Source organism: Citrus clementina, unplaced genomic scaffold (assembly GCF_000493195.1).
Source record: "Citrus clementina cultivar Clemenules unplaced genomic scaffold, Citrus_clementina_v1.0 scaffold_1, whole genome shotgun sequence".
In the NCBI taxonomy this organism is placed as follows: domain Eukaryota; kingdom Viridiplantae; phylum Streptophyta; class Magnoliopsida; order Sapindales; family Rutaceae; genus Citrus; species Citrus x clementina.
In genome coordinates, this window is record NW_006263303.1 from 25,599,339 (window position 1) to 25,610,865 (window position 11,527).

Genomic DNA, 11,527 nt, shown 5'->3' on the forward strand with positions numbered 1-11,527 from the left:
TTAGAATCAAACAAGGAAAATGGCAAGTCAATATTTTTTAATCTAGAAAAAGGGCAATTTCAAAGTTTATCACATGCCAAATTCATAGTCTTGCATCCACTATTTTCTAGTTTGAATAACAAACAAAAGCCTTAGACAAAAACACAGAGAACATCTCACATGGGAGCAAAAATTGTATGTAGAACAATATACTTAAGTTACATGTGATTACAATCACATTATTTAGCAAATACAAAATTACCTTCTCAAAAAAAAAAAAAACACCACCACCAAATTATTGAAGGTATTACAACAATAAGGCAAAAGAACACCAAAGGCATGCACAAACCGAAACTAACACACAACTCAATTAGTGTCATGACCCCAAACTGAACAATCACATAAACCATTGTAGGCTCTCTAAAAGATTATCACATTATAAGCAAACTGAAACCATCTTTGATGAACTACATCTAGTACTTACACAGCTCTTAAATCATTAGGAAATTGCTCTTATCAGTCATTACCCAATAGTTTTTTTCAACTCAACACTAACAACCCCAGAGAGAAACAACATCCAACACCATTTTCATTAATTAAAACAGACTTTCATTAATTAAAACAGACCCATTGTTATTTTTAATCAATAAAATAACAACAATATCTTGTAAGCCACTGATTCAAGCATGCAAGCTGTGTTTTTGAAGACTGACCTCTTCTTGCGATCTAATTCCAGTCACGATAGACGCTAGATGCCGGCAATACTCGCTTCTTGGAAGCTCTGGACCACCGCACGACGTCATCTTGTGCAATAGATGAAAATAAATCAATGATTTTAGAAATTATTTGTGAGTTGCAGACGCTTCTTCTCCATGGATGAAAATGATGGTGGGTTTTGTTCAAGTGTAAGCTGTGTTTATGAGGAGAAGAACACTTTGTGAAAAAAATCGTTTTCTTTTATCTACTGGATAATGACTTTGGACTGGGTAATGGTGTGTTTAAGTCTCCATTTCACGGACATTAAAGCATATTTTGCTTGAATTTTGATTTTGTTTAAATTTCAAGTTTACTTTGATTTGTTTACCCTTTTATACTATACTGACGCTTACATATTTTTATACTAACGTTAAGAGAGGTCTTTGTAATTACATGAATACTTTCTATCAGACTGTTAAAATACCAAACCTCATGGGAGGTCCCTAAAAATAACCCTTGTAACATATTGTTTTAAAATGTTCCGCCCGGTGCGAATGCACTTCTCCATGTCTTTTTTTTTTTTAACAGTTACGCACCAAATTACTGCATTGCACAAATATTTACAAAACAACTGCTATATACAAATATTACACTGATATTTACAATAAGATATACATAACTGAGACTTACATTAGTACATTAAATTCTATGAAGTACATGCCCAGTAGACAAATAACTCTCACAAATATATACAAATATAGTGCATTGCAAATATTTACAAACAATTGCTATATACAAATATTACACTGATATTTACAATCAGATATACATAACTGAGGCTTATATTATTACATTAAATTCTATTAAATACATGCCCAGCAAACAAATAACCCTCACAGACGATGGATGTCCCTACTCCACTCGCATTTTGCAAGGGAGAAGAACTTATAAATATTTAGCCCCCACAATATTTTTGTGGGGGCTTGAACCGCTGCCCTCACAAGCCAACCACCAGGCCAAGGGCCCAATGGTTGCACTTCTCCATGTCCGAACTATGGAAGTAATTTTCTTTTTATTAATAAATTTTTTAATTAATTTTTTTAAGCAACCAATGACTTTATTACAATAAAAAATACATAATAATTCTGATGAAAAAATCATCCAACCAAACAATAGAATAATAATTTAAAGAGCAAATTAAGCCAACCCACCTTGCGTGCATGAGTTTGAATCCTAACTATTGTTGAGACTCGACTTCTCTCCTAATAAAAATTGGATAGGAGTCTACTTATCTTTTTGTCATTTGAATTAGAATAGATATATTTCTAGCATTAAGTGAAGGTAAATTTTCAGATTGTGCCGTAATAGAAGTAGTATTTTAAGCTACGCCATAATAAAATGATTAAGAAGAGTTTGATTGATTTTTTATTATAAGTATTAGTAGAATTCTGATTATAATATAGTACTATATCAAAAAAAAAAATTAGACTTATATCAAGATACGCATCTATTAAATTTCTATTGTGCTGAATACCAATCTACTATTAAATTAAATAAAAAAAATAAAAAACACATTCTTCATCTTATTAGCATGAGAAACGTTTATTAGTATTATCCTAAAAGCGAAATGCATATCACATTGCTAATTGCATCCGAAAATTTTGAAAATTACATCCTCTAATGTCTCATTTCCATACTTAAAAAAATAATAATAATGATTAATAGATCATAATGGGGGCAACAACGAGCCTCAAATTCAGTATCGCTCTCCGTAATGAGGTCTGGTCATCAATTGCGTCATGGTCATGGATCAGATTTTGATTCTTCATCCTCATCAATTTGGATTTTAGAGTCTCTTTCTGTGTAGTATCCGGCGGTGCATGTTGCTTCCTGGAACTAAACATGAACACAATTGATTTGACAGATGCCTAACAATGGTATGAAATAAATGCCAACCCCGTTAAAGGTACTCAGCAATCATGATCAGCTGGCTATATGCGTGGTGTGATATATATGTATAAATATAATATAATAAAGAAAAAATATCCGTCGTTCGTTCATTTTTTTTTTAAATACATAATTTTTTTAAATATAAAATTTACTTAAAGTTATATTTTATTTTATTTTTCTACTTTTATTTAGAATCTGTTAAGAAAATTAACGGAAACTTAAAAAAATAATTATTTTACCTCTTAAAACAAAAATAACAATTTCACCATAAAAATTACCATAAATAATCAAATTAAATCTAAATATTTTTTTCATCGGTTAATAAAGAAATTAATTCCACAACCATCAAATGCATGTTTGTTTTATAAATATGTCTGTAATTAGAATGTTAAATTATAATAGTAGTATTAAAAATAGTCCAATATCGCAAACCATCAATTAAATTTAAAATAAATAGAGTTTTATTATTTATTGAGTTATAATCTCTAGTAGTTAAGATTTTTTTATACTTCATTAACGTACCAATAATGATATTTATCATTAAATCTGATTATTTTTGACATTTTTTAAGGTGAAATTGTAATTTCCGTTTTGGGGGTAAAATAGTCATTTTTTTAAATTTCCGTTAGTTTTCTTAACAGATTCCAAACGGAAGTGGAAAAGTGAAATAAAATATAATTTTAGATGGATTACAGCAAAAAAAAAATTATATATTTTTAAAAAAATAAAAAAAAGGGTGTGCGGTGAATATTTTTTCTATAATAAATAAAATCAGCCTGGAAGTTGCACATGGAGCTTCTAACTGATCCATTTAGGTCAATGGAGGTCTACTTGTCTTAATTGCGACGGTTGGTGGCATTCCAAAATATTGCAATTTGTAGCTTCCATGAGGGAGCTTGCTATGTGACATACACACCCAATGGTTGGCAGCCACGTGTTCTGAGGAGAGAGAAAAAGCATTGAAATACAAGCAATGGGAGTTGGCACAGCCACTGGATCTGCAAGTTACGTGATCCGTAACTTAGCCAACTCATGAGAGTTTAGCCATCCTCGTCAATGATTCTTAAAAATTGACGTTGACCTTTTCTCCTCTTGCCTGCTCGTGGCTTGAATGTTCTTTAGCATTCTGTGTCTGTCATTTGTGGTCACAGCTAAGGGCACAACAAACACTTCAGATATTTAAGTTCTTTTATGACATGCATCTTATTTATTATTAAGTTTACCAAACATATACTTAAATTATAACCAACAACGTGTTAGTTCTACTGACAATGGAGTCTCCTTAAATGACTTGATTGGATTTGATCTTCAGTTTGAGTGGCAGAAAAGTCGTTTTTGTTAGGAGAACGTGTGCCTCCCGATTCGAGCGGGGACTTATAGTCTGGGTTGTGATACGAGCTTAAAGGTACCTCCCACAGTTAGGGTCCTTCCCAGGATACCTCGTGGTTAAGACAAAAAAAAAAAAATTATATATACGAATCACAGTGATTGCGAAATGAAGATCTATAGACAATCCAAAGACCAAAAATGTTAAGAGAAAATTAAACAAAAATATTAGCGTTTTAATTAATCTTTAATGTGAGAATGAAGAATAATACAAATTGAATCTATTTCTGAATTCTAATACCATATTTGATGAATAATAATAATAATTGAACAAACGAGCCGGCATTAGAATGAGATAAACAACGAAAATAAATATATTCTTAGTTACAAAAAAAAACTGATTGAATCATACACAACCACGTCTAGACTGGATTCACGAACGATGATAATTAGACCAGCTGAGGCACGTATCAAACAAGGTAAGACTGATGGGTCTCGATTCTGCTGCCCCTCAGATGAAGCTGTGCATGACCTTAATATATGAATCTAGATTGTGAGAATACATGAAGCGTTGAGATGAAATGTAACAATCTGTGTTTACATCATAGTTCAAGAATCACTATCGCCTTTGACTTGTACGTTCCTTATCGTTGTGAAAGGGCACGCACGAGACTTTGAACTTTAAACTCATCATAACATTAAACAAAGCACTAAGTCTACGCACAAGTCATCCTTGACAAGCCCCACAGTGCTTTTTACAAATATATGTGGTGGCTTGCCACTCAGAATTAACAGAGAAGTTTCCTGCAACACCACAAGAAGCTTCACGGTGAAGGCATGAACCCACCTTCAAGCTGCAGTGATAAGTGCTCCCTATAGTATATATAATAAATATCTCATTTCATCACGATGATAGTATGAGTATAAGCTAAATTTTTTAAGTTCATATATACGTGAATGTCTAATATAAATCTTATACCACAGGACTCACCTGAGAGTGATTCTGCTGAAAAGACTAATTTCGAGCTCTCTGAGTACTTGACCTTTGATGAGTGGTTCGAGGATGATCAAGCATCTAAACTTTTTGGGTATGTCCAGAATCCGGTGTATCGAGCAAATGAAGTTGTTGAACCAGGAGGAACTAGCACCCACTTCGAAGGACCTAGCAACAGTAAGCAAAGTTGAAAATTTTCATGCAAAAATAATTCTGCTCTCGAGTTATTGTTATTAATCTTTGTGCGGTTGTGTATGTGAAGGTGACAATGACAGTGGGAGGGAGAAGAAGCCGGTAAAAGAAAGAGTTGCGTTCAAGACAAAATCTGACGTCGAGATACTGGATGATGGGTTCAAGTGGAGAAAATATGGGAAGAAGATGGTGAAAAATAGCCCAAATCCAAGGTTAGAAATAGTTTTAACATCTGATATTGTTAAAAAAAGGGAAAAAAATCCTTAATTTCATCTTTTGATCAGTTAAATCCTTAATTTCTTCTTTTGATCAGTTAATAACAGACTTGAGTGGAATGGGTATTAAGCTAATAGCTTTAGCAAAAACTATTGCTATCAAAATAGCTTGCATATATTCTGAAATCTGAATTATACCTCAAACCATAGAAATGTAGAATTTCATTTTTAACAACGTCTTTATTATGTGATTAACAGGAATTATTATAAATGTTCAGTTGATGGATGCCCCGTGAAGAAAAGAGTTGAAAGAGACAGAGATGATCCAAGTTATGTAATAACAACCTATGAAGGTTTCCATACTCACCAAAGCAATCCTTAGTTCTCATATACTTTTTCCTGGGTTTGAGTTCTCCTAATACTGCACTTGTGTGTTAAAGAAGTACTATCTTGTTTTATTTTAGTCCCGAGTGAATGGGAAGTAGAGTCTGTAATTGCATTACCTTTTTCAGTGTGGGGCTACTGTGATGACTCAGCCTAGACAGAATGATCTATGATTTTGTAGTTTGTACTGTGATGCTCTTTCTATATCAACTATCTGTAATAGCTTAACAATCAAAAGCTCTGTAAATCAGATTAATAACAGAGAGTTTTGTCAATTTCACCTCAATTTCGCCAAGCTATGCATACTTTTGTCTACTAAGAAACAGGTCAAGTGCTTTAACTAGTAGTTGGACAACAACATTCGAACCTGACATTAACTTTTTTCATACAATAAATTTCAGAGAGGGATGGTTTGTACAAAACATAATCCCAGAATTAGTGAATGCTGGGTGACAAACAAAAAATATACAAGTATTGAATTATACCAAAAATAAAGGAGTCTCTTTTAATGGTGGTAGGAAGTTCTACCACAATGAATGCAAATAGAGATTCCCTACCTTTGGTAAAATAAAATGTAAGCATTAGTCACAAATTTCTCAATTAGATGCGTGTTTTAACCTCAAGGGGATTTTGGGTTGAGTGGGAAAGGACTCCTAGATACAACCAAAAGGTCAACTGCTTATATCATATGAGTTTCTTGACTATCAAGGTTATAGGGTCGGACCCGGAATAGTCCCAAAACTCGATGACCATAGAAAAATCTCATCCCATTCATCAACGACAGCCTTTGTAGAGGTTATGCACCATAATATACCAATGTAACGTGAAATGTTCATGTCGTTGTAGTTGCGAAAACTTGGTTACATTAAGGTCACAAGTAAACATCAATTGCAAAAGAGAAAGATCAAACCATGAGGGAAAGTAGTCCACTTGAGCTACAATTTTTATTTGCTTAAACACGCATCAGTTTATTACAACCAACATCGTATATCTGTTGTCCCATCTCTCTCATCAAATTCTAAAGACCATCCTGAGTACTCAAAATTCTTTCCTAATCGGCTATACAATCTTGGTACACAAAGGAAGTATACACCACCAAAAAAAAACCTCCTATCAGATTACATGTGACCTGGTATTTTCATTTGGAAATACAATATCGGGGTTTCGAATGTATGGAACCAACGCTGCCAACTCTTTCCAATTAGTTCCTGCATCATCAAAACTAGAGGTTATGCTCCATAGCACATCCTCATTCTGAACCTTTTTAGGCCCTAGACGATTGGATATTACAATGGCCTTTGAATTGGAAAGTGAATATTTTTTTGACTTTGCCATGCCACTAGCAAGCAACCAGCGGGTCCCAGACTGTTGCTGTGTCCTGCTACCCCAGAGATGATTCTTGCCAAGCTCAGCGTTCAAACCTGCAAGATGGACTTCAGAAAGTTTAAACCATGGAGTGGTTTCTTTATGCTCTTCTTTTTCCTCTCCTCTCTTGACAGTCACCTCCTCCTCCAAGTTGGCTTCACCATCCTTCCTCTCATTTCTGTCTCTCATTGCACTATAAATTTTTGGCTTAACATGGCCAAAGATCCTCTCAACTTGAAACAGAGCAAGCATTGAGGTGCCAACAGGTTCATAGTTTCGAAGGGGATCTCGAAGTAAAACCATCAGAGCTACTGTGAAGTTGTTCCTCAACAAAGTGTGAGTTTTACCAGATGCCTTATCACAGCTAACCTCTCTTATCAAGGTTCCACTAACAAAATCTATGCACTGAGAATGATGGGCGGTCTTTACTGTGTGCAAACTAATTTGATCTTCATCATAAAAAATTCCATTGTCCAGCTTTAACCACTCATCCAATGTTACCGAGAGATCCATCAATTTATCAATATCATTAGCACCATCCCTGACATCCGATAGTTGCAATCCTGCAGAGTGGGTTCTGATGCATGATGGTGCATCCTCATCAGACATGCCACACTGAATTCTCAACCCGTCAATCAAGAGTGCCTCAATCCCATTCATCGCTAAACAAGCAAAATCTGTGGTAGATAAAAATCCTGTGCCCATCTCACCAACAATCAAGCTTGAGCGCATGCAATCGTTAGTCCAGCCAAATCTAAGTTCTTCTTCTTTCTCTCTCCCAGCAAAGGAATCTTGTGCAAATAATGATCCATACTGCAGTGAAGTCTGCCTGTGACAAAAATATGAAATCAGTTGATGCACAAAGCATACCAAATAGTGGAATAAAAGGAACATGTATATGGAAAGTGGAAATCAAGAATACTTTGTTTATCAATGTGATCGATGAGTTCACAAACCTCTCTGACACCAGCATTCTGGGTGCAGCTTCCTGCGCCACTTCTTGTAGTGTCTTCCCAGTAATATCCTCCAAAGGCATTAATTTGTTTAGCTGCATAGACAACTTCTTAATACCAACCGATGCCAAGTGATGCAATATGTCAATAATCTCAGAGCCCACTTCTGCAGGCAGTACAACTGGTCTAGAAACTTGCACGACGAGACTTCCAAGATTTTTTGCATTTCTGAGAAGTGATGGATTCATAGACCGCAGATAACCTCCACTCTTTGTTTCAATTAAAGGTCCAAAGCCATCTCCAAGTGGAGGTAATTCTGAGGGATTCTCAGGAGGGAGCTCAACCGGACTTCCAAAGCCATCAGAACAATATCGTGGAGAACTCTGAAATGCACTCTCATTTAGGCCCCACTCTCGCATTAAACATTCAGTTTCCAAGTCTTCAAGAATGTTGGCCTTCCTTCTATTTTTTAACAATTGGTCTGCCCTGTTGTGCTCCCCATCAGAACCCCGAATAATCGGAAAGAGAACAAAATCCCTGCAAGAATCCTGAGAACTTGATCCAGTTGGAGCATTGCAACTGAACTCCAGTTGGTCTTCTTCCCTTACATCAAAATCAAATATGGAACTACCAGAATTTAAAGCTTCCTTCTCAAACTCTCTTAACAAAAGCTCTCTAGGAGACTCAGGATTGCTATCAGAGGTAAAGCCAGATGGAGCTTGATCTATCCCCAGCATCTTTAAAAAATCACTTGCCACTGATTCAGTTGCATCATCCAAGCTAAGTGAAGTTTTGGATGTTTTACTAGCTCTGTAATTAGACTTAATCTCCATGTAGTTTTCTTGCTCAAGAAGTTCATCAATAGCTAGTGGAGATTCCAAATCTTTCAATTCTGAAATAAACATGTCATCAAAAATTAACTCTAGCTCTTGGATGGTTGATCCTGTAGTACATAGAGTGCGATCTTCATGTTTCCCATCATTAACTAGAACTTCATCTATGTAACTACCACAAGTATCTTCTTTCGAATTACTTTTCATCTTCTCCTCAAGGGCAATGTTATCCTCTCCAGTGATCTCATCCACATTTATAGTTTCAACTACAGGATCATCGATTGTCTGAACACTTCCTTTTGGTTCCAAATGTTCCTTTTCAGACACTTCTATCCCCTTTTCAACCACAGTGAACTCAGAACAGTCAAACTCACTTTCACCAAAATCTTTAGCAGACTCAAAATTATGGTTATTAGGTGGCTCCACATATTCGGACGATAAATTAAACTCTTTTGAACCATTCAAGTTCGCTTCATTAAGTTTCTCATATAAAAAGTTAATTGACTTGGAGAGCTCCAAACCCAGAATTGGTGAAACTTCATGAGATGTATACGAGAGAAAAGATCTGTGGCTAGAGTTTCTTGGAACACTACCAACCCTCTTAAGCATCTCATTGTAGTTATTCACCGCCAAACCTTTAACAGATTCTAAGGCCATTGATCTGTCCTCTGTTAAGTTTATAAGCTCAGAAACATTCCTATTGTTCTTTGATTCACTCAAATTGTCTTTCATCACCTTAAAGCCGAAGCTAACATTCAGTGTAGCGCCTTTAGCCTTTCCTGCAAGCTTAAAGCTCGTTGTCCATGTACCTACACTTTTTTCCCCCTCTAACTCCTCTAAAGTAAGTGGCAACAGCCTTGTGAGATCAACCCAGTGCTTTCCTGTATCGACTCCTGGAGCCCCAACTACAGAAGCGTATATCAAAGAAAGCTTCACTTCATATTTTGCTGAGCTATGGGCTCCACTTCTACCACCATATACACTACATTTATACATCAAAGTCTCCTCAAATTCAGCAGTGCTCTGCAAAATCCTTGACGGGCGAGTTGCCAAAACATCATCCTTCCTCTTCCAGAAAACACGCAAACTACGGTCATTGAAATTCATTGCCAACCCTTCAATTGAGTGAACATGGAGGAAGAAACAAATGTTGAACCTATGATCCCTAATGTGTGCCAAAGCTTTCAGCGGCTTCTTCCAATTCCATAATGATGAGAACTTTTTGTTCTTCTGCAGCACCTTTTCATTGAAGTTTCCTGAGTTTTGGTTTGCTTTTGGCTCTGTGAAACGGGTTCTTTCAGCGGATTTGGATCGACGCTCATATGGGAAAATCAAAGACTTCGGTGGTGGTCTTTGCAAGTACAGGGCTTTGCTTATTGCCTCAATATCATGCAACAACCGACTACTACTCGAATTCCGGTCACTACTGTCATTTTCCAAGTCAATTTTGGACAAACTCATATCGTCTTCAAACACAGCACAACATTTGATCCAGAACCGGAACCAAAATTCAGTATGCACGTTCTTAGCAATTCAATTTTTTCAGACAAGTCCGCAGACCCACTTGGATCGTACCAATAAGCACCACAAAATTAAAATAAAGAATCAGCATTCAAGCGATTAACAAAATTGGACGCATCAAATTACAAATACACAGCACATAGCAACATTCCGTCACAGATAAATCAAAAGTCCAATTCAGAAAATCAATCATCTTAACTATAAAAAAAATGGCACTTTTTTTTTTTTTTTTTGATAAAAATCTTCCTGACAAGTTATCATTTGTTAGCAATCAGACATAACTCGTAAAGCAATTCTAACAAGCTTACCTGAGACTGGATCTTCTCCTCGCAGACGAAACAGTCGCTGTAAGGATTTGACCCGGAACACGGTAGAAGATTGGTATCGCTCAATTTAGCCGTTATTTTCGCAGAATTTACTTCTATGTACTTCCCGAAAGAAAAAGAACTTCACGAGAGAATTGTCAATTGTGAACAAAATTAATGTTTTGTCTCTTTGTGTCTTAAAGTGCAGGAGAAGCCATGATGGACTCTTTTGTCTAGTAATTTTTACACTCAACAATGATATGCTACACTCGATTTCACGTAGGATCATCGGAACCCAGCTGAATCGACGCATGACGCATGATATTCCTGGTTTATGGTATAATTACATTACCATCCCTAATTTCTACTGAAACCACCAAATAAGGACATATCTACATTTGTTTTTCATAGGATCCCTAGATCAGCCACTTATTAAGGTTTTTTTTTTCCCTAATACTAGTTTTTTTTCCCCAGAAATCCTGTCATATTTACAACCTAGAATCTGTTATCACAAACAAAGATTTTTGTTCTCATATTAAAACTATATTTTATTCACATTTTTCAAAGAAATTATAGAAGGAGAATAGAATCCTAATAACTTGTATCTAATAATAGGATTAAAATACTCTTCTAATACGAACTTATTCTCAACAAAAATTCATTTATTGGTGATGATTAATAAATAAAAAAATTAAATTTTATCCATATAGTTTTACTTTATGATACATGTCAAATCAATAAAGGATTATAATCGATAATAATAATATAAAAATCTTATAATTAATGTATCCACCACAAACCCAATCACTATACA

At 35.4% G+C, this 11,527-nt stretch overlaps 2 protein-coding genes across 3 annotated transcripts; one reads left to right on the forward strand and one right to left on the reverse strand.

The window, feature by feature from the left end:
• Nucleotides 1-4,664: 4,664 nt before the first annotated feature.
• Nucleotides 4,665-6,016, forward strand: LOC18055749 (probable WRKY transcription factor 50). Of its 2 annotated transcripts, XM_024178162.1 has the most exons (4): nt 4,665-4,813; nt 4,934-5,122; nt 5,208-5,349; nt 5,611-6,016. In XM_024178162.1, exons 1-4 carry the CDS (start codon nt 4,789-4,791, stop codon nt 5,732-5,734), a joined length of 480 nt encoding a protein of 159 aa, XP_024033930.1. In that variant the 5' UTR covers nt 4,665-4,788; the 3' UTR covers nt 5,735-6,016. The 2 variants fall into 2 exon arrangements, with proteins under 2 accessions (XP_024033930.1, XP_006453039.1); XM_006452976.2 differs by lacking the exon at nt 4,665-4,813 and having other exon boundaries at nt 4,855-5,122; nt 5,631-5,710.
• Nucleotides 6,017-6,648: 632 nt separating this feature from the next.
• LOC18055750 (protein PLASTID MOVEMENT IMPAIRED 1-RELATED 2) lies at nt 6,649-10,906 on the reverse strand. Its single transcript, XM_006452978.2, has 3 exons — nt 10,717-10,906; nt 8,058-10,450; nt 6,649-7,930 (listed from the first exon to the last, which is right to left on the reverse strand). The coding sequence occupies exons 2-3, from the start codon at nt 10,346-10,348 to the stop codon at nt 6,850-6,852; spliced, it is 3,372 nt and encodes a 1,123-aa protein (XP_006453041.1). The 5' UTR covers nt 10,349-10,450; nt 10,717-10,906; the 3' UTR covers nt 6,649-6,849.
• Between the last annotated feature and the right edge of the window lie 621 nt (nt 10,907-11,527).